Genomic DNA, 23,202 nt, shown 5'->3' with positions numbered 1-23,202 from the left:
TGTTAAGTACTCCCTTCGTAAACTAATATAAGAGCGTTTAGATCACTACAGAGTAATAAAAAGGGATAGCCTGATTTAATATAAAAAACTCATTGTGTCACGCAATTTAGCTCGGAACGACATCTAGAACAACGGTTGTTTAGTGTCGTCGGCTGTAAAGTCTGTTATCTTGGCGAAAACTGCAACTCAGTCTTGGGAATCATTTGCATTCAAGCAGTGAACTCAATCTGAGTTATCATGTTATTGCTTAGTAAGCTAATGAACTAGACAAACTTCAAAGCAATCTATTATTGTACAGACTCCTTATTTTCCAGTTTTGAGCTATGAAAACATTTCTTATTTTTAATGTTTTAGCCGTAACAGTTTTCAGTGCTCAATCTTTCTGATCTCGTATTTTAAATAAACACGTAATGTCAGATGCTCACCTCAATTACCAATTTTCTCTTGTCAGTTTAGTAAACACTCTCAGATTGTGTTTTTGCTCGTCAACAATAGGCAATGCATCTTTACAATTCAGAAGGTCTCTAATTATTGATCACTACGTCGTTCTATCTTTATTCTGAGTTCTTAGATTACTTTATTTATTAATGTTCCCATCACTGTCAATTGCAAAGTAAGGCGATTAAAAGTTCTGATAAAGTCAACAGTCAATCAGGATGTCGATTAATGCTGGGAATTTACTTTGTGCCCCTAACTGTTTACATGCAAAACCTGTCTAACCAGTGATGGGAAAGTGCCCCGCTCTGATTGGTCTTTTACCTATCTCAGTCAGACATGCATGTAGCGTCGGTAGCTAATCTCAGTCATGATGTTGCTTCGTTTTGCAGATCAATCTCCTTGGAAGCAACCGATTGAGTTGGGGAAAGGTGTGGTTGACTGAGGCGGTCTTCTGCCGCTGCAATGGTGGCACGAGAATGGTCAAAATATTCCTTGTGACATCCTTGATACCAAATCCATTCCTCCCTGATGCCCATCATTCAATTTTTTTTAACTGATGCAGTGTAACAAATCCATCTTAAGCGCGCGCCGGTCGCTCAGGAATTGTTGCAATTTACCAAGGCACAAATCAAGTTGTTGATCCAGGAAATATTTCGAAGGTGGCATGTGCCTGCAGCATTGTGCAAGAGAAATACCAATGTCAGGTCTAAACATTCAGACCTGCTTCATTTTAATTTCATGGAGGGATGATGCTCTTTGTACTAACTAACAAGCAACTCATCTGTGCAGGTCATAACGGCAAACAAGTAAGATGCAGCCGACAACCTTTTATTACTAAAAACAAGTAAGATTATGCATGCCTGTCTACTCTGAGTAGAGGGACATTATGTATACCCGCTAATAGAATCGCTGGTCGAATTTCATAGGTGTGGCTCACTAAGAAGGTTTAGACGGCGCTGAACAATTTGGGGGCACCGAAAGGAAGACTGTACTCACGCTTCCCACACAAGGACTGCTACACACCTACTCGACGACTCCAGGAATCGGTGTACATAAAACAGTGTAGAACGTTAGTTCATGTGATGTGAGGTAACTAGTGTCGGAAATATGCTCTAGAGGCAATAACAAATTAGTTATTATTATATTTCCTTATTCATGACAATTGTTTATTATCCATGCTATAATTGTATTGATAGGAAACTCAGATACATGTGTGGATGCATAAACAACACCATGTCCCTAGTAAGCCTCTAGTTGACTAGCTCATTGATCAATAGATGGTTACAGTTTTCTGACCATGGACATTGGATATTGTTGATAACGGGATCACATCATTAGGAGAATGATGTGATGGACAAGACCCAATCCTAAGCCTAGCACAAAGATCGTGTAGTTCGTATGCTAAAGCTTTTCTAATGTCAAGTATCATTTCCTTAGACCATGAAATTGTGCAACTCCCGGATACCGTAGGAATGCTTTGGGTGTGCCAGACGTCACAACCTAACTGGGTGGCTATAAAGGTACACTATGGGTATCTCCGAAAGTGTCTGTTGGGTTGGCACGAATCGAGACTGGGATTTGTCACTCCGTGTGACGGAGAGGTATCTCTGGGCCCACTCGGTAGGACATCATCATATGCGCAATGTGACCAAGGAGTTGATCACGGAATGATGTGTTACGGAACGAGTACAGAGACTTGCCGGTAACGAGATTGAACAAGATATCGAGATACCGACGATCGAATCTCTGGCAAGTGCAATACCGCTAGACAAAGGAAATTGAATACGGGATTGATTGAATCCTCGACATCGTGGTTCATCCGATGAGATCATCGTGGAACATGTGGGAGCCAACATAGGTATCCAGATCCCGTTGTTCGTTATTGGCCGGAGAGGTGTCTTGGTCATGTCTACATGGTTCCCGAACCCGTAGGGTCTACACACTTAAGGTTCGGTGACGCTAGGGTTATAGGGAATAGATGTACGTGGTTACCGAAGGTTGTTCGGAGTCCCGGATGAGGTCCCGGACATGACGAGGAGCTCCGGAATGGTCCGGGGGTGAAGATCGGTATATTGGACGAAGGGTATTGGAGTCCGGAATTGTTCCGGGGGTACCAAGTGATGACCAGCATGTCCGAAAGGGGTTTCGGAGGCCCCGGCAAGCGTTGGGGTCCTTATGGGCCAAGGGGAGAGGGCACATCAGCCCATTAAGGGGCTGAGCGCCCCTCCCACCCCATCTCACGTAACCAGGAGAGGTGGGGGCGCCACCCCTAGGGCAGCCGCCCCTCCCGGCTTGGGGGGCAAGTTTCCTAGGGGGTGGGGGCGCCCAAACCCATCTAGGGTTTCCCCTGTGGCCGCCGCCCCTCCCCTAGGGAACCCTAGGGCGCCTCCCCCTCCTCCCTTCCCCCTATATATAGTGAGGGAGAGAGAGGGCAGCCACACCCAAGTTCTGGCGCAGCCCTCCCCCTCTCCCAAGTCCTCCTCCTCTCCCGCGGTGCTTGGCGAAGCCCTGCAGGATTGTCACGCTCCTCCTTCACCACCACGCCGTCGTGCTGCTGCTGGACGGAGTCTTCCCCAACCTCTCCTTCTCCCCTTGCTGGATCAAGGCGTGGGAGACGTCACCGAGCTGCATGTGTGTTGGACACGGAGGTGCCATCCGTTCGACACTAGGATCATCGGTGATTTGGATCACGGCGAGTACGACTCCATCAACCCCGTTCACTTGAACGCTTCCGCTTAGCGATCTATAAGGGTGTGTAGATGCACTCTCCTTCCCTCGTTGCTAGATTACTCCATAGATTGATCGTGGTGTTGCGTAGAAAATTTTGAATTTCTGCTACGATCCCCAACAACTAGGCCCCAGTGAAGTGCAACTCTGCAAGCTAGCTCCTTGTTCTTATCGACTTGAAACCATTATTTCAGAACTGGCTGCCAAGAAGGGTAATGAATTGAACTGTAACCAGTCCACAGAGGAACCGGAGCCCTGCTAAGAAAGAAGAAGCAAAAACACTGCCTAGTCCATAAGAAGCGTAGCTTGCAGCTTGGTGGTATATCTGAAGCCTGTCAGCCTTGTGATGTCACTTAGAAATTGCTACGATGAGCACATCATTCACATTCATACCATGTGTGTCGATGGTTAGTATTTCCGCCATTCAGTATTTGCTTAGTGCAAAATATTCTGACCTTGAGGAACCATGCCAATTACTTACACATCTCCCTCCTTGTCAGGAACGAGACTGCATCATCTTCTGAAGAAATCGACACTTGTCATGCTGTTAGCTGAAGAAATCGACACCCAGCGGTCGGTTGGCGCCAAACCGGGCGGGCTCATCGTCGAGAGCCCTGGAGGTCATCTTCCTGTACTTGGAGTAAACCCTAGCCGCCATGTCTTGGCTGTCCTTAATTCGCTATATTTCGCCGGCAATCGTCTTGTGAATTCACCTACTTGGTACCTGCCTGCTGGTGAAATAAATGGGCAGCTTGTGTTCTTGTCAGCACAAGAATGCTAGCAGCTCATCTCATCTGGCTTGCTTGAGGTCCTGGCCTTCAGTTGTGCAAACTGAAGTTTCTGTTTTGAATTATACAATCAAGGAGAAAAGACATTCTATATGTATATTATCATTGTCATCATGCATCATCCTTTATTTACGCCTCGACCTATAACGGAGCACCTTTCCTTCTAGTTAGACTGAACGTACTCTGTTATTTACACCTCGAGTTGTGCCACGAGATCCTTAACCAATTGCTCAACATCACAACCGAACCAATGTGTGTTGTGAACGTGTACCATTGCTCACTGTCGAGGAAAACAACATGTAGTCAGTGTGCATGTTCATGTTCATGTGGGTGTCAGTGTGGTTCATCATGAGCCGTGAAGGTCAATGTTGGCTTTCAGAGCGGCAAGCCGTGAAGCTCTGTCAGTGCACAGATGTGGAGGAGGCAAGGGCTTAGTGTCTTGGGTCTGAATTTGATGATTCAGTTGTCTGACGTATATGAGAGATTAACAAGCTTTGTCTACTTTATTGATTATATAAATGTGACAAGAAACTGAACAACCTGAATTTGTGACTTAGACAAAAAAAAACATATACCTACAACCAGAAATGATTGGCAGCCATACAAACTCAAATCCATGGAATAGACCTTCAAAAAAAAAATCCATGGAATGCGATGTGGATCTAAAGTCATACTCCATGAAAAAAAAAACACGTACCTATAGCGCTCAATACAGATGGAAAGCATCTTGCCAGAAAGAGCTGGCAGTCGTTGCCCTTGGGGAGAGAAACAGAGAAGATGGCGATGGGCCAAACATATACACCTTTTTTTTAGATAACCAAACTAAAACATGTGTATCTGGACCGTATATGAGGGAGTAGGCATGCCGCATGCCACAGGCCTGCCAGTCACCCGACGGTTTCCAGATCCCAAAGCATGTGAAGATGTGGGTTTCCTGACGTGCAAAAACCAGGCCCGACGAAGGCATTTTATCACAATTTCCTTATTAACAACCCACATACCCATTTAGTGATCCTGCCTTTTTCCTGGCGAAATTTGCCCTGGTTTTTATTTCGGAGAAATGTTATAGTATATAATAAAAAGTATTGAAATATTATTTGGAAATTAAAAAATTCATAAATTTTAAAATAACATTCACAAATTTACAAAAATGTATAAACTAACTAAAACATGTTCCATAAATAGAAGTATTTGCGGATTAAAAACATGTTCAAGAATTTTAAAACAAATCACAAACTTTAGAAAATGTTAGTGAAATTAAAAAATATTGCGAATTTGAAAAAGAGAAACTCAAGGCTCTTTGTCTGTATGGGCTTGGGCATCGACTTAGTTAGATCTCTTTTTTTCCCCGAATACGCAAAAGATTTGCACGCATTGATACAAGGAGGGTTTTAGGAAACTAGTAAGCATGCACGTGCATTACACACGTCTCTGCAGTGGCAATTTCAGGGAGATGACCCTAGAAGCAGTACCGGCTGAGTGCGCAAGGCATGTTGGAGCAGTGGACGTTTTGGAGGCGGCCCCAAGAGCTTTGCAACTTCGACGACATGGAACTCGTGTCATGTGGGTTACAACTATTGCAGGCATGTGGAATGCTGGTCTCTTCATCGCCGCGGGAGAGTGCCTCATGACTTCTTTCCGGCCGTGATGGAAGAGCCGCTTGTTCGGTGGAGCGAGTCCCCTGGCTAGTGTGTGTTTGTGTGGTTTGTGTGTATCGTGGCATTCGGCACACTGTCAAGAGTGAGCTTGGCCCTGTGTGTTTACGGTGTTTTGAAGTGGGCTTGGCCCTTTTGTTTTGGTTTTCACCTGATTTTTGCATGTAATACGTAGTATGTGGATTCTGCAAAGAGGAAATTCATCTCATTCATACTTCGTTAGTTTTGCAGACATGTAATTCATCTCATTCATATTTGGTTAGCTTTGCAGACATGTAACCAATTCATGCACAAATTCCGATGACAAGGAACACATGAAATTAATAAAATAAAGGCAAATCACCATATCACATATCATTTGAAAATTAGATTACCTAACTGAACTACAAGAACTGACCATAGTGGGACTTTTGTCAAAATGACACATCAGAGTCATCTGTAGGCACTAAAAACTGACGTAATTAAAGGGAAATTTTGGCATGGCCTTGGATAAACAAAAGGCGTATGACACTGATGAGGTTAGCAATAATATAGCTAAAATAGCCAAGCGAAAACTGAAACAGTGAGGCTAGGTGATCCTCCCGCATTCTACAACAAGATATACAATGGTGTCGGTACAAAATATAACTAGCATAGCCTTAAAAAACTGCCAATAACATATGCATGCTAAATCCAAGTTTATCAAGCTACACCACATAGCAAAATTCTTCCCTATTCAGCTAATTTGGTGTGGAAGTCGATTGTAATGAACATGGCATATTTTTTCTAGGCAAAAATGAGCATGCCATGTTAATTCAATTAATGCTATTTTCCTCTAAAATTTCAAGATAACTATTAAAATTTCTTTCTTTACAAAGGGGTTACAAATTCAAGCCAACATCTTCATGGAGAGCTCCTTTTTCTTTGAGTGGTTCATAGAGAGGTCCTAATTGGCGCTCTTTGCGCCAGTTAACGAGCTGGCGCTCACACGGTCGCTTGCATGGGCCGGCCCACCAGCACGCTCGCTCGCTCAAAAGTAAAAAACAAACGATTTCTACTGCCGAACATTGTTCGCTCGCTCAAAACAAAAAAATGATCGGTACTGCTTTTTATATGCATGAACGATTGCTGATTTACCCATAACTGGTGAACCGTTGATTTTCAGGAAAAAGCCAAAAAAATCCTGAAAAAATTGCAAGAAATACAAAAAAGTTCACGAATTCTAAAATGTTCATGCATTTGAAAAAACTCAAAAAAGTTCACGATTTCTAAAAAGTTCATGATTTAAAAAAAGGTTTCATGGATTTGAGAAAAAATCATCAGTCTTGAAAAGACAGTCTGGTGAAGTGGCAGGTCGGAAATGGTAATCCTGTGTTGTTTTGGAAAGACCAATGGATCAACGGAGTGAATTACCGAGATTGCACCGATCGTTTTTGCTATGGTTAGGACACAAGTGTTAACAAGACGTCTGTCAAGGATGGTTCAAATCTGAACGCTTGGGCGCTGGATATCGTGGGAGAGCTGTCTACTGATGGGCTGGTCCAATCCATTCACCTAACGCTGAAGACGAGTCAGTTTGGCAGTGGAATAGCAATGGGCAGTATTCGGCCGCCTCAGCTTATAAGATTCTTTATGAAGGAGCCGTCCGGTTCCATTGTTCTTCGGTGATCTGGCGATGTTGGGCACCTCTCACTTACAAGATCTTCATGTGGCTTGCATTACAATATCGGCTATGGAAGTTTGATCGGAGACTTAGACATGGCCCTCAAGATCAACGCTCGCTATGTTTCTTCTGTGACCATGAGGAAGACACGGTTCGCCACATATTGCTGCAGTGTGTCTTTTCTCGCCAAGTGTGGTTCCTCTACTTCAGGAAAGTGGGGATTGATATATCGATTTTGCCATCGGCGGACCGTTGGATGGAGGCGTGGTGGTCGGCTACTAACAAGTGCATCCCCAAAATAAATCACAAAGGGTTCGACTCCTTCACCATATTGATCTGTTGGAACCTTAGAAAGCAGCGAAACAGGATGTTGTTTTGATGTTTTCTAGATCATATATCCTAAATGAATGGGGCACTACTGATAAAATTCTACAAGTGGGCTATTGCAGGAGGGAGAGGAGCTCAGCACCTCGACGAGTAGTCTCCCGTGTTCAGTGTGGAGTGGAGTGGTGGATGTGCTAAGAAGCGCTATGTGGTACTAGCCATCGTTTGTAATTCTTGTAACTAACCTCTTCCTTATGTAAAGCTATGGTGCGCTCTTTGTGTACTCTCAAAAAAAGGAAACATTGTTCCATTGTATGGACTTGTAATATTGTCCCACTTGTAGAGAAATGAAATCAAACTGGCATGTGAATCGATCAGTTACAACACATGTAAATGGTGATTTAGGCATGCCAGCATATGTTACATATACTAAATGGGTGTGAACATGAAGGACCTCACACTTATTTAAGAGGTCGCAGTAGCTCTCCTATTTGAGTACGGTGTTGTGGAGGAGTCTATCTTATTTTGGAGGGTCTGCATCAGGATGCTTGCACACGTCTCCCATTACCAATATCAGAATCATGTCATCAGATCAGAATGGTAAGGCCAAAACGATAGAGGACCAATGAACCTTTTTTTTCTTCGATAAAACCAAGGAGCTAGTATATAAGAGAAACTTATCAAGTACTGCACTTAACATACTTATTGACGCCAAATCTGCCAACTGCCACCTGCTTTGTGCACAAACCATAGGCTTTGGACCAACTAGGCACCTATACATGTGGCCAACCCAATTAATGAAGTTGAGTTTTGTTGACACTAACATAGCATAGTAGTACTAGCTAGTAGTACAGAACCAATGGAGGAAAAGCTTACATGTGCACATCTCGTCGTTGCTAGTGTATTTATACAGTACCAATCAGTGGCGGAGCCAGAAATTTTTTATTAGGGGGGGCAAGGGATGTTGAGGCAGGTTAGAGAGAGGCCAAATCATATAAAGACATGCTTTTAGCAGCAAATAACCATGAATTCTGCACTGTTCATCAGTAAATTAACTACAAATCCTCGATGTTAGAGGGGGCCAGGGCCCTTGCTGGTCCCCCCCTGTCTCCGCCACTGGTACCAATTGAATGACATAGTATTACGGACGGAACTTGGCTATATATGAAGCCATAGGCATGCATGCCCATGGAAAGATACATCTAAGTAGTAGCATATCCCATACCTGTGATCACAACGTCAATCATGTTCTCGCAAGAGCTGCTCATCTCCACAACACTCGTTCTGCTTCTTCCCATATACTACTTGTGCCTGAGGGCTGGCTGTAGATCAAATAACCCAGCGGTGATCCCAACAACTGGCCAATACTGCACATGTTCCCTTCCTTCGTGGCCAACCTCCACAACTTGCAGGATTATTTCACCCTTGTCCTCGCTGGATCAGGTCACAACTTCAGGGCGCACGGCCCTCCTGGAACCGGAATGCAGTTCTTCGTCACATGCGACCCTGCCAACATCCGGCACATCTTCACGACCAACTACACCAACTTTCCCAAGGGTGCGGAGTTCGCCGCGATCTTCGACATCATGGGTGGCAGCATCTTCACCATCGACGGTGAGCCAGCCCGTCGACAGCGTGCGAAAATCAAGGGCGTACTCAGCAGCCAGCGGTTGCTTGCAAGGATGGAGGCTTGCTGCCGCGACAAGGTAGAGAACATCCTCCTCCCGTTGTTTGCGCACATGGCGAGCACCGACACTCCATTCAACATGCAAGAACTCATGTCAAGGTTTATGTTTGACATGGCTGCTACTCCTCTCTTCGATGTGGACCCTGGTCTCCTATCTTGGGACATGCCGCCCATGGACGCTGCCGTTGCCATGGACACGGTCATGGAGGTGGCCTTATTCCGAGTCATGATGCCAGCTTCTTGTTGGAGGTTGATCAGGTGGCTAAACATGGACCCTGAGAGGAAGCTCAAGGCAGCACACACGGTGCTATGTGCCTTCGTCATGGAGATGATGGATAGGAGGAAGGTCAACACATGTCGTGTTGGCAATGACGAGGAACAAGAAGGTATAGATATTTTTTCTTCCTTCCTCAACGACCCCGATTATGACGATGATGACTTGCTCCGTGCGATGATCATTAGCTACATGCTCGCTGCCAGGGACACAGTTGGAGCAACATTGACATGGATTTTCTACAACCTTGCCCAACACCCTAAAATTGTGTCAATCATCCGCAAAGAACTCTCACCCATTGCATCACGTAAAGTAGCGGCCGGTGTGGATTCCATGGTGATCTTCGAGCCGAATGAGACCAAATCTCTGGTCTATCTAAGAGCCGTCTTGTACGAGACTCTCAGGTTGTACCCAGCGGCGCCTCTTGAGCGCAAGGTAGTCGCCGCTGATGATATCATGCCGAGTGGCCATGAGGTGCACACCGGCGACACCATCTTTATTTCTCTCCATTCCATGGGGAGAATGCAGGGCATATGGGGTAAAGATTGCCTGAACTACAATCCAGATAGGTGGTTCTCGGAGGATGGCAACAAGCTAAGGTACATACCATCTCACAAGTTCTTGGCCTTCAACTCGGGCCCGAGGATGTGCCTCGGGAAGGACATCGCGGTTATGCAGATGAAGACAGTCATCGCCTCAACATTGTGGAACTTCGATGTGGAGGTGATGGAAGGGCAAAGCATCCAGCCTAAGCCGTCTTGTATACTGGAGATGAAAAATGGGCTTATGGTTAAGCTGAAAAAGCGAGAAATGTAACATTAGACTCTCATGTTATGTAAACGTACTTAGTGGCCACTACGAATGTTTTGTACTGCCCACAACCACATTATTGTCAATAATAAAGGCATCCATGAATCAAAATGTATCTTTCTTTTAGGAAAGACGACCAACGTGCTAGCAATGATTACTCCGTTGTGTGAAACATGGTGTAAAGGCATCATAATATTTTCCTCCACCGTAGCAGACTAGGTACATGTCCCATACATTTCTATGGAATATAAACATGGATTGTATAGTTGCTTTATTCTGTTAACATATGTGCCGAGAAAGATGTGCTGCAGTTTAGGACCGCTTCGATAGCATCCAATAGATGGTGTCCTCATGAGCGTGTATGTAATTAGCAAGCGTTTTTTTAGAAAAGGAGGATGACCCCGGCCTCTGCATTTGGGCGATGCATACAGCCATTTTATTAATTATTCTCACAAGACCTTACAAAGTAATACAATAGTAAGACTATACGATATATTTACGATATATATCTTTTTGCGGGCGTGCTGCAAAGTTAAGAAGGAGATGATGCGTGTCTGCTGTGAGTATAATCAGCTAATGGAATGGATGGTCAAAAGTTAGCAGGTGCGAGTAGCTGGAGAAGGTTTAGATGGTAAGTATTTTGCATTGATATTATTGCAAAGTATTTGCATATCTCGTTTGCTGTTGTTTTATTTGCCTGTCGACGTATCATGGAACAGATGGTATCTTGCCTGCTGTCGAAATAAATGGTCAGCGTGTTCTTACCTTGACGACGCCGTGCCCACTGCGCCGAAGATATCATTAAGGGAAGCTGCTTGACAAATGGCGCTCTGCTCATCTCCCCTGCTTTCCAACCATACATACCCTATGGATGCTTGCTTACTCGGAGCCGTATTATCTGCTGGAAGGTTGTCTGTCACTGTCTGTGTTGATTTATTTGATTACCAAAGGTCAGTGCTGTTTTCTGCGATTTCCCCAACTGTTTTTCTTCATATTATTTTTAGCATTCCTTCCAAGTGTTGTCGTTGCATCATAAAACAGAGCTTAATTTCGATGATGCAAAAAAGGCTGTCTGCAGATTCCACATTCTTTCTTTGCATTCAGAGAGATTTGTTACTATTTCATCTTATATGAGACGCATGAAAGTTATAGCTGCTCATATTTCTTTCTTTCTTTCTTTCCATTCAAACACCACATCCCCAATGTGCCACAACACTCCTAACACATGCAAAACACACACACATACACGCACAACGGCACAATGAACCCATGAACTGATCATGGGCCGGCTGTGCTCAAGGGTTGGTTGCTTTGCTGCCATTGATCCCAAGCTAAGCCCAGTACTAGCTGAGCCTCGTCTCCCTAATAACCAGGAGAGCAGCCAAAATGGTATTTCCAATTCAACGTACGCTCCTTAAAAATGTGGGTCACTCGCACACATCATGCTAATAACGAGTGAGCTAAATGGGCACGGGAATCCGGTTTTTGGGAACCTTCTAGAAGGCTCTGGTCGGTTTTTCTTCGTTTTTCATTTTGTTTCCTTTACCAGGTTTTTTTTTTATTTTCAGTCTTTATATGGAATTTAAGAAAAGAAAATTCAGAATATGTTTGAAACTTTAGGAAAAAATCCCACAATTTAAAAATTGTTCACATTTTTTCAAATAAGTATTTTTCTGTTAATCACAATGAAAACAAATTAAAAACCCCTAGGAACTACAACCAGAAAATGTCGCACCACAGTATTTCATATGAGTCGCTACCGTACCAAGTACTGCTGAATCCCACAACAATTCAAACGGGCCGTGTTTTGAATTTCCACAACATTTTGTCCTTTTTGGAATCATGTTCACTCTAAAGCACTCAGATTTTTTTTATAGAAAATCTAAATCACTCAGATGCTAGTGTTTTTTTTGGCGGTAAGTGCTGCATCTGGTGGACCCAGAGGCGAAGAAAACAGGAGACGGTTTCATTGGGCGTTCAGTTGTTTGGTGGGCTTAGTGAGCCTAGATAAAGAAAAGTAAATCTCAAAAAAAAAAAAGGAGAACACCGAACATGACCTCCTCTCGTCCTCCTCCTCGAGAGAGAGAGATCCCCACCCAAATCGCAGAGAATCGGCAAGTCGCCGCCGTCTTTCCACACGCTGGCGGCGCGGGCAGCAGGGAAGGGCTCGGCGAGGCGCCGGCACTAGCTGGACTGTTTATAAGTCCCGTACCGCTAATTTTCGTTTCAGTGATTTCAGCTGCTCCGTACTGCTCGCCTGCATTCACATGAGCTGATCGATCTTGTGCAGGCAGCAGGCTTTGGAAGCGTACTTGACACTTCTAGCTAGCCTTCTATCAATGTTTGGCAAAAGAAGGTAAACTCAACTTTTTAATCTGTATACCTTACCTTGTGCTACCTTGCATCTTTGCTGCTTTGAAATGATTCAGACAATCTTTGCTCCCATCATTGTACCTTGTTCAACTCTTTTCAGGGAGCAAGCACGGACATACCTAGTGCTTGGTATGAGGTGCCATCCCAAGCAAATTCTCTACTGCTCCTCCCAAAGACATCTCTTGGTCTGAATCACAAGCTGGTCGAGCCTGTTTCAGGGAGAAGATTCAACACATTTGATCAATTCACCTGGGGGGGTACATATACAGAGGGAACAGAGGGCACTAGGGCCACGATAGAAATCGTGGGCGGCCGTGTTCGAGAGGTGGAGGGACGTGTGTGCTGGAGGGAAAATTGCACACACGTACACTATACTAGCCTACTGACGAGACTTCGTACAATGCTCACACACACAAATACATGTAGGTTAACAGAGCCCACTGTTGCAGTTTCCAGAATCACAAGCTGACCGAGCTGCGGTTCTGAATGTTTTATACAAGTGCATTGACTGAATTGTATATGCTTTTCAGAGAACAAACGAGTTTCTGTCGGAACATTTCACTTTCAATTCCTTTTTGGCTTGCAAGAGAGGAGACTCAGACTCCATGTTTACCCAGCTTACAGGTTAGAGAGATTGTATATCAATATCAGTTCTCTCTCAACGGCTTTACCCACCGTTTTGCAACTAGCTAGGCCTCCACGGCAGGCAGGGGACGTCCATCACCGGCAGAGCAGCAACTCGTGCGCGCGTGAACGTCGTCAGTACCTACTAGGCTACTCCTCCTTTAATTTGCAGCTAGCCTATACAATCAGTACTACTATCATCCTCCTCCAGGATTGGTGACGGCAAACTAATGCATGCATATATCCACGGTTGATGGATCCCCTTTTGTTCCTGGATCGATGTAGGTTGTCCATCCCCTGCATCTGAGGGAGGATGTACGCGGCCCTCAGTGCGGCGCAATGGGTAGTCGGCAAGGCGCTAGCCCCCGTTGCGGACGGGGTGCTGGAGGCATGGGCGGCCACCAGGAACTTTGGTTTCAACATCGAGGCCCTCAGCATGGAACTGATGCTGGTGAAGGCCACGCTCGAACAAGCTGGACGCAAGGAGCTCGGCGGGCCGGCCATGGAGATGTTGCTGCAGAAGCTGCGTGACTCGGCGCAAAATGCTGAAGACTTGCTAGATGAGCTCGACTACTTCCGCATCCACGATGAGCTCCATGGCACCGATGATGCTGCCGGCGAGCACAACAAGGGTTGCTTCCACAACCTTGCCTTTAATGCTTGCCACACCGCCAAAGCTTTTGGCAAACTGGTCAACTGTGCTAAGCATCGGCAGAGGTCACACAGCGACTCCTCGGCCCCAGACGCCAACCAGGAGCTTAGCGGATGCATGCCCAAGCTTGGTAAACTCCTCCCTTGCTCATCTTCCCTGCATCCACATGTTCGTGATGGTGATCGTGGCAGTGATGACGACTGTGATAGTGATGATGATTGTGGCAATTTGCAAGAAACACCAAAGCTTGAGTTTAATAGGGTTTATTTCTCTCAAAGGATGAAGGACATTGTAGAGAAATTGCAACTTATGCGCAATGAGGTTAGCAAGATTCTGATACATTGTGGCCCTAGAACTGTCCCAGACATTGCCCTGAGTCGTCCTATCACCAAAAGTCGAATTGATGAGCCAAAACTATATGGGAGGGACCATGTCATGAATAGCATCATACATGATATCACCAAGGGTCAATACTATGACAAGGGTCTAACTGTGTTGCCGGTAGTGGGTACAGGGGGAATGGGGAAGACAACTCTTATACAACACATATATCGCAGCCAGCAAGTGCAGAATCATTTTCCAGTCATGATTTGGATATGTGTATCGCTCAATTTCAATCTAGATAAGGTGCTAGAACAAATTAAAACATGTACACCTCGAGTTGAAATGGAAAAAGAGGCTATTACAACAGAAGATGTGATCGAACAAAGATTAAAATATAAAAGGTTCTTGCTTGTATTGGATGATATATGGCGGATTAGTAATGGTGATGATTGGAAAAAATTATTGTCGACGCTCAATCAATCAGAAGAAAGGGGGTGCATGATTCTAGTCACAACTCAGTTCCAGGCAATAGCACAAAAGGTTAAAACAACTGGCCAATCAATAGAACTGAATGGTTTAGAATCTGAAGAGTTTAGGAAGTTATTTCTTGCATTTGTCTTTGGTGATGAACAATGTGCAAGGGATAAACATTTCTTACTTGAGACAGGAGATAAGATAATGGAAAAGCTGAAGGGCTCCCCTCTTGCAGCAAAAACTGTTGGTAGATTACTGAGTAAAGAACTTAGCTTGCGGCATTGGAAAAGGGTCCTAAAAAGTAAGGAATGGGAGAAGCAAACCGATGACAATGAAATTATGCCTGCCTTGAAGATTAGCTTTGACTTTCTCCCTTTTTATTTGAAACAATGTTTCTCCTATTCTGCATTGTTTCCTGAAGATTATCATTTCAGAAGCCACGAGCTCATCAACCTGTGGACCGGACTAGACATTTTGGTACCTGGTGGCCAAAACCAAGTTGTTCAAGATATAGGTTTGAGTAATTTAAATGAGCTAGTTATCCATGGATTTTTCAGAGAAGAGGAAACTAATGATGGTCTGCATTATGTTATGCATGACCTATTGCATGATTTGGCATTGAAGGTTGCATCACATGATTGTCTTAGTTTACATCTCTCTGATGTTGGGTCAGTAGATATTCAGCCATCCACCCATCACTTGTATGTACGCACAGAGAACTTGGGTGAATATAATGCAGTGTCTTCTCAAAACATTAAGAGTGAATTGGAAAAGTTGAAGACATCATTGAAGGTTGAACATTTGCAAACATTGATGTTATTTGGAAAAATGGATAAAGGTTTTGCCAAGATATTTGGTGATTTTTTTGGGGAAGCAAATGCTCTTCGTGTTCTTTATTTTCCTGACATGACGTATCCCGTGGAATCCATGTTACATAACTTTTCAGGACTTGTCCACCTACGATTCCTATGTCTAGGGACAAAGGAGTGGCAGATGCATTTACCACTTAGCATCCTTAAATTTTATCACTTAAGGGTTCTAGATCTTAAGTCGTGGCATGGCAGTTGTGATTTTCCTGAAGACATGAGCAACCTTGCAAAATTGTGCCATTATTATACCCCAAGAGATGAGGAGCTTCATTCTCATATTTATAATGTGGGAAAACTTAAACTCTTGGAAGAGTTAAAGGTATTTCAGGTCAATAAAAAGAGTGAAGGATTTGAACTAAAGCAACTAGAGCATTTGACCAAGCTAAGGGAACTTGGCATCTACAACCTCGAGAAAGTGCATACAAAAGACGAAGCAGCTCAAGCAAAACTGATAGAGAAAAACTACTTGAGGAGGTTAACAATGGATTGGGATAGTGATCGATCTACTGTTGAGCCTGGTGTGGAAGCAATGGTTCTTGAGAACCTTCGACCGCATGGAGATCTTCAAATGTTGTGCATTAGAGGGAACAGAGGCCCTTCTTGCCCAGCATGGCTAGGTGATGAGCTCGCTGTTGATGCTCTACAATCTCTTAGTCTTTATTGTGTTTCTTGGGGAGTTTTCCCTTCTTTAGGGAAGGCATGGGATCTTCGTGAACTAAGATTGGAGCATGTTGACAAGCCGAAGGAGTTTACTATAGAGAAAAGCTTTTGCATGCTAATAAAGCTTGAACTAATTGGCCTAGGAAGTTTTGAAAATTGGGTTTACCCAGCTGAACAAGAGTCTTCCGTTAGTGGAGACTTGTTGCCACCGGATGCTCATATGTTCCCTCTTTTGCAAGTTCTGATTATTAGGGAGTGCCCGAAACTATTGGGGTTGCCTTTCTTGGACCACATTGTTTCCCCAGATTGGTTCCCCAAGCTACAAGAGCTTGAGGTATGCGACTGTCCCGAATTCTTGCCAGTGATTCCCATCTCCTGGATGGAAAGTCTTTGTTTTGTCAAGATGAAATGTATAAAGATGCTAAAGGAGTTTGCGTACTCAAAATCATCCAATGGAGCAGAATTGGAGATTATCGGAGAGGGTGATCTACATAGCATCGACCAAGTGTTAGTTTTTGATAAAGAAACTAGTCTTGGGAAGCTGACACTCGAGAGGTGCCCACCTCTGGAGTTGAAGCACCTCTTAATGCTAACCTCGGTGAAGACATTGATTGTAAGAAAATCAGATGGTCTAGTTGGACCACTAGGAGGTCAGGGTGATGTGGAATGGCAGCTCCCTGTTGAGTTTATCACGATCTGGGACTTAAATGGTAATAGTGGGAAGGAATTGACAGATCTCATCCCTCACCTCCCAAATCTCTCTAAATTGGACATAAGGTTTTGTAAAAACATAAAACGTTTGGTAGTAGGGGTGGATTTGCGACATACAACATCGGCAGCACCAGAGATGGATGAAGATGAAATAAGAGCAGCAGAAGAGGAAGAGGATGAAGGGGTGCTGCTCTTCCCAGCTCATCTCTTTGACTCACTTCAGGAGTTGGTCATCTGCGAGTCCCAAGAGCTGGTACTGGTGGACCCACCAACTCTTGTTCCAGGAGGAGGATGGCTTGAAACCTTCCGATCCCTCCAGAGACTAAGAATAGAGGGCACCCCAAGATTTCTATCCGCCTTCTCATTTTCCCATCACATTTTTCCTTCCTCCCTGAGGTTCCTGAAGCTTTCAGCTGTGAAAGGCATGGAGACACTGGAGCCCCTCTCAAATCTCTTCTCTCTTACCAGATTACAATTGTGGTATTGCGGAGAGGATCTGAAATGTCACGGCTTGGAGTTTCTCCTTGCCTGTGGCCAACTCAAGGAATTACAAGTCATTGGAAGCCATAGGTTCTTTGCTGGTTGGGTTCCCAATCCCTGGCGGGAGCCTGTTTCATCCACACTGCGGGAGCTCTGCACGGATGATGCCAGGGGACTTCTTAGTGCACCTATCTGCAGCTTCCTCTCTTCCTCCCTCACCAAGCTTGAACTTGGTGGGATAGGGTCTGAAGGGATGAAGCGCTTCAGCAAGAAGCAAGAGGCCGCCCTTCAGCTCCTCTCCTCCCTCCAACAACTTAAGTTTTTGTGTTTCCACAGTCTTCAGCAACTCCCTGCAGGGCTGCACAAGCTTAACAGTCTCAACACATTATTGCTCCGCTTCTGCCCAGCTGTCTCGTCGTTGCCCAACGATGGCCTCCTGGATTACCTGCTAGAGCTGGATGTCTCTAAGTGCTGTAACGCGGAGCTGAAAGAGCAGTGCAGGGGGTTACTGGGAACCATACTTTCCGTCAAAATAGACTGACCCAAGGTAGGACAAACATACTTTCTTGTGTTTTTTCACTTTGCCCTTTTCCTGCAATCCTTCTTAATAACACTTCGATTTGTTCCCATCCACTGTGCAGGACAATGCCTTGGAATTTCTAGCCTTGTATTGCTCTGCTCTTTCCATACATCTGGTGAGTACGTGTGTGGTACATGCATGACTTGTGGCAGCCATTTTCCTTCCTGTTCAAAATCTTGTGAGTACATCTAAAATGGAACATAAGTTGAGAAACCAACACAATTATCACCAAATGCCTTCTACAGGCCTCTTTTTATTTATTAGATGTAATTACCAACGCAATCTGTGATCACCATTTGGTTTGGTTCTCTGTGCAGGTGTTTGTTTGATCTGATAGTCTTCTTCATATTTTGCATTTAAATTTGGGTTATTGTCATTCATCAAGACTCTGGCATGATGATAGAATAAATGAGCTTTGGGGTTGAGATACTGATATCCAGGTCATCAGTTTTTTCTAACATTGCTACATTGCTATCAGTACCAAGTGTTCTTACATTCCTAATTTCTGTTATCTTGCTGTTCAGGTGTTCTTGTATTTTTTTTGGTAGGCTTGTAGCCACCCGTGTTTACATTTTGTCCAAAGCCCATGAAGATTTGATGGTGTATAAGATCTTCACAAGAATAGTATGCAACACGTTACAGCACAGGTAATGCATATTCGTGCTGGAACTGTGAATTTGTGCAACATGTTGGTTTTATCTATATTATCTGAACTTTCACTTGTTAGGTTTCATTCTCTTTCACCATACTCAGTTGTCAGTTCTGGACAAGCTACTCTCTTTTCATGCCATTTTAAGACTGCATTATATAATTCCATGGACAAGTCACCAGGCATGCTGTATCAAAATTCACTCGGAGGCCTGAATCAGGTGTTTTTCTTGAGCGGTTCAAACTCCATACTTGTCTTTATCACCAGTTGGCATGATCATGATTTAGTTTCTGTTGGTCAAACTGCATGTGTTTAACTGCAGGACAGGTGTGAGTAACTGCAGAAGGTCTACAATGCCGGTGAACAGTTCAGGGCACCGGAAGGTAGTGGTAGACACACCTACTCGACGACTCCTGCGATGGGTGTACCTAAAACACAGCAGAAAATTCGTTCATGCGAGGTAACAAGGCTGTGAACTTCAGGATGTACACCAGCTCGATTATCAGGTTAACTGACTTCAAACCGTTTCAGAATCGTCTGCCGAGGTGGGTGATGGATTGGCTTGCAACAAGTCGACAGAGTAATTGTCGTGCAGTTACAGATGCGATATGCTCGCTGGAGCCATGCCAACAGAGGGGTCCATGCGGAGGTGGTATATCTGAAACCTGCAGTCGCCTCGTGACGTCGCTCAGACTGACTTACATATCTGCGATGGTTAGCATTTCCTTCATTCAGTATTACAGTAGTAATAATGCAAAGTACTCTATCCCTGGGCGGCAGAGCCGTGCCAAGTGCTGACACATTTCGTTTACTTCTGCTTTGCCAGGCCTCGTGCCCGTGGTGCCCAAGATATATGGCTGGCAGGACTGAAACCATCCATTCTTCCTTCACTCATCACAGAGTCGTAATAATCCTGGAATGTCTGCACGCCATTGTTGTTGGCTTTACGAGGTGATGAGAAGATCACTGAGGGCGTTGTTTGATAAATGGTGCTTCTTTTGGATCATACCCGTCTGGTGGAAGATGTGCCTGCCTCCCTTCATTGCTGGCGTGCTCCTCTAGTGTAGTGCTCATTCATGTCCGTGTTTCTTGTTACGGTGACAGTGTGTGTGCACCATGTGTGCAAGAATTAATGGGTCTGGGGGCTCGTTAATTCAAATTTCCCCGAGTGTTGTTGCTCGGTCGCAAAAAACTGAGCTTGATTAATCTCAACGATGCAAAGGTTGGCTGGAGATTTATTCCTTCCTTTGCATCCAGAAGAAAATTGTAACTATATGTACATGTGGAGTTCTATTAGACAGAGAGTTTGGATTTTACCTGATGATGAAATATGAGTCGCAGCGCACCGGGTGTGGTGTATAACAATGCCAAGACAAAGGTTGGCTCGATGGTTAGTATATATTGTGCTCATTCAGTATCAGTGTATCGCAAAGTACTTTTACCCTGCCCGCAGATCCAGATGCAGAGGCCGGGGGTACATCCTCCTTTACTTAAAAAAAAAACCCTGCCCGCAGAACCATGCCAGGCACTTACACGTTTCTTTTGGCGCTACTTTGCCAGCAGATGTTGCATGGAATGGAAGATAGCTGCCTGAGAAAAATGGTCTTCTCAGCAAGAAAATGCTTGAAGTGTTGACCTTCAGTTCTTCGGGCGTGCCTATTGATTGTCAGCAAAGGCAGTGAAGTCCCAAGATATCATCACCAGAGACAGAGAGGGGCACCATTTACTGCAGTCGAGAATCCAGCAGCTCAAGGTGCTCTTCAAATGAGCCTCTTCTTCACAATGAGCTGATCCTAGCATCAGAGCAGGAGATGCTCATTTGTGTCCTTTTTACATCCCCTCCTTGTGCGTACATTGGATCATAATGCCCACCTTTGTACAAAAAAACATCTGAATTAAATTGGCTGGTCGAATTTTGCAGGTGTGACCGTGTGTGTAATTGGAATGCCCTCTGGACCATGTTCAGCTGTTATCCAATCCACTCAGGTTTATCAAGGACTGCTACACACCTGCTCGATGCATCCAGAATTTAATGGGTGTACCTAAAACACCGGAGAGCTTTCATTAATTCGAGGTAAATAGGCCATGCTAAGGAAGAAGAGAAATACTGAAGTGTAGACTGCAGCTAGGTGGTATATCTGAAGCCTGTCAGCCTTGTGATGTCGCTCAGAAATTCCTGAGATGAGTAGATCATTCACATTCATACCGCGCATGCGATGGTTAGTATTTCGGTGATTCAGCATTTTGTGTAGGACAAACTATTCTGACCGTGACTAGCCGAACCATGCCAATTACTTACGCATCTCCCTCCTTGTCAGGAACAGCCAGACTGCATCTTCTTGTGAAGAAACCGACACTTGTCATGTTGTTAACTGAAGAGAGCGACACCCAGTGGTTATCTTCAATGTAATGGCAACTTACGGCTTCGCCCGGAGTCATGAGTTATGACACACCACCACCTTGATCGCGCATCCAAGAAAATGGCTCTGGAGAACGGAGCTGTCGCTGTTTGAATTATTAACTGTACTGTCTCCTTGTTCACCTGCTTTACTTTAGCGTAAAAGTTAATATTACCTGGGTATAAAACCAACCCCGGATCTATCTGAGAGCCCTGGAGCTCATCTTCCCGTACTTGGTTTGATTTGTGAGTAATTTAGTCTTCTGAACCAGTTGGGCCATCCTCTGAAAATATTCACTAGTAATTTGTGAGTAATTTAGTAATTCGTGTCGCTCCCTTGCTGCTGCTTTGCCACGCAGATGTGAACATGGAACACGGAGGCCCATTCCCGCGCTGCTGATCTATACATGCCTGCTTCTGCACGCAGTTGAACTTGCTATTTACTGAGCAGTGATTTTACGTCCTGTCTAGTGCCAGTGCCAACGTTAATGGTACTATACATAAAAAAGACAATGGATTATTGCAGGGTAGCTGAACCAGATCATCGCAGGCTTATATATGGACTGTAATAATTTACCAAAGGACCTGAGGCGACTTGGCGGGTCGGTATGTTGGTTGCGTATCTCTGAAAAAAATTGATGTACTCTGACACAGCCCACAGGAAACCTTGCTAGTAGAAGACGGCCTTCATTACAGTGTGTGTACATCTGTGTGTTTTCTACTTTTAATGTCCCCACTGGTGTTGCTCGGTGGCAAAACAGAGTCAAATTTTAACGATGCAAAGGTTGGCTGGAGATCTCTTTCTTTCTTTCTTTCTTTCTTTGCGTCCGGAGAAGTTGACATCTACTATGTATGTGATGCATCTCAGATTCAGAGTTTGGATTTTACCTGATGATGAAATATGAGTTACAATGCACTTCGATAGTTTGTAGTATCAGACAGACCCTTCTGTTGCCCTGTTTCTCCACCTACTGAGGCGTTGGTGGCATCTCAGAAATGGAAGCATTGTCGACGGGAAGGGGGACAGCCTGACTGCGCTGTCGGGCGACTTGTTACAGATGCCTTTGCTCCAAGTCAAGTTCAGAAAGGCGATGATGAGCCGTCAAGTTCAATGTTGATGCTGTGCGCTTTCAGAGCGGTGAGTGCGGGTGGCCGTGATGCGTGATGGGTCACCAGCTGACCATCATGGTGATGGTGTATACCATTGCCAAGGGGCAGAAGCTACGGAGTCGAGAGCTTTGGTGTCGTGGGTCTGACTGAATTTGGTGGTTCGCTTCTCTCAATTGTCAAGACTCAAGACTACTTTTATCTTTGATGAGACCCATTCGGCGACTGTACCAGACGATGAAGCTTTGATATATATAGCAGCCTGTGTGTTAGAGTTGTGTCGAATATTGTGTACAAGGTAGGTTACAGTTGAACTTGTAGTTGTATTGTGTTTACATAGGATATGTAGTCGTGTCCTAGTAGGACACTTGTATCCTAGGCCTCTCATATATAGCGCGGGTAGACACACGATGTAACCTATGCCAGCATAATAGCACAGGCGCGCAAGGGGGAGCCGGCGGCGTGTGCTGGAGCCCGGGCGGCCGGTGTCACGGGGAGGAGCGCCCATAGTCAGACCCCGGGGATGTAGCCATATCGGTGAACCTCGTTAACAAATCTCGGTGTCGTGCTCGTGTGATTGCTTGGTCTTCGGATGATCAACGGTATGCCTCGGATTTATTTTAACAAGTGGTATCAGAGCTAGGTTGTTTGAGGCTACGGTGAAGTTGATCTGGAGGAGGTTTTGAAGAGTTCGTGACTGTGAAAGCTAGTCGATGGCTTTGTCGACGGGATTTTATTTCGGCGATCGCGTGGGACATGACAGGAGAGCAACAAAACGATCTGGTCCAAAACAAGAAGTAATCGGAAACTGATGGAGATCTTGGCGAGATCGGAAAGGTTGCAACAGGCGTCGGATCAGCGGACGGTCTGCCTGCGTCGCGGCAGAAGCGCGTGGCAGCGTATGCGTATCGATTGCAAGGTGCGACTGCGATCCGGAGGCACGCGTGGCAGGCCAT

The 23,202-nt window shown here is 44.8% G+C and overlaps 2 protein-coding genes across 3 annotated transcripts; both read left to right on the top strand.

The window, feature by feature from the left end:
* Nucleotides 1–8,813: 8,813 nt before the first annotated feature.
* LOC119352649 (noroxomaritidine synthase 1-like) lies at nt 8,814–10,558 on the top strand. Its single transcript, XM_037619228.1, has one exon. It carries the CDS (start codon nt 8,948–8,950, stop codon nt 10,349–10,351), a length of 1,404 nt encoding a protein of 467 aa, XP_037475125.1. The 5' UTR covers nt 8,814–8,947; the 3' UTR covers nt 10,352–10,558.
* Nucleotides 10,559–13,336: 2,778 nt separating this feature from the next.
* Nucleotides 13,337–20,058, top strand: LOC119352647 (disease resistance protein RGA2-like). 2 transcript variants are annotated; one of them, XR_005170209.1, is made up of 9 exons: nt 13,337–13,476; nt 13,628–18,059; nt 18,154–18,207; nt 18,410–18,532; nt 18,617–18,739; nt 18,820–18,961; nt 19,064–19,201; nt 19,273–19,455; nt 19,568–20,058. XR_005170209.1 is itself a non-coding variant. In XM_037619227.1 (2 exons), the coding sequence occupies exon 1, from the start codon at nt 13,656–13,658 to the stop codon at nt 18,051–18,053; it is 4,398 nt and encodes a 1,465-aa protein (XP_037475124.1). In that variant the 5' UTR covers nt 13,337–13,655; the 3' UTR covers nt 18,054–18,059; nt 18,154–18,397. The 2 variants fall into 2 exon arrangements, 1 of the variants encoding a protein (XP_037475124.1); XM_037619227.1 differs by lacking the exons at nt 18,410–18,532; nt 18,617–18,739; nt 18,820–18,961; ... (1 more) ...; nt 19,273–19,455; nt 19,568–20,058 and having other exon boundaries at nt 13,337–18,059; nt 18,154–18,397.
* Nucleotides 20,059–23,202: the final 3,144 nt, after the last annotated feature.

Source organism: Triticum dicoccoides, chromosome 2A (genome assembly GCF_002162155.2).
Source record: "Triticum dicoccoides isolate Atlit2015 ecotype Zavitan chromosome 2A, WEW_v2.0, whole genome shotgun sequence".
NCBI classification, from domain to species: Eukaryota; Viridiplantae; Streptophyta; class Magnoliopsida; order Poales; family Poaceae; genus Triticum; species Triticum dicoccoides.
This window is presented reverse-complemented; position numbering and strand designations above follow the sequence as displayed.

Coding starts and splice junctions, on each gene's coding strand:
- LOC119352649 (XM_037619228.1), top strand. CDS start 8,948: ATGTTCCCTTCCTTCGTGGCCAACCTCCACAACTTGCAGGATTATTTC.
- LOC119352647 (XM_037619227.1), top strand. CDS start 13,656: ATGTACGCGGCCCTCAGTGCGGCGCAATGGGTAGTCGGCAAGGCGCTA.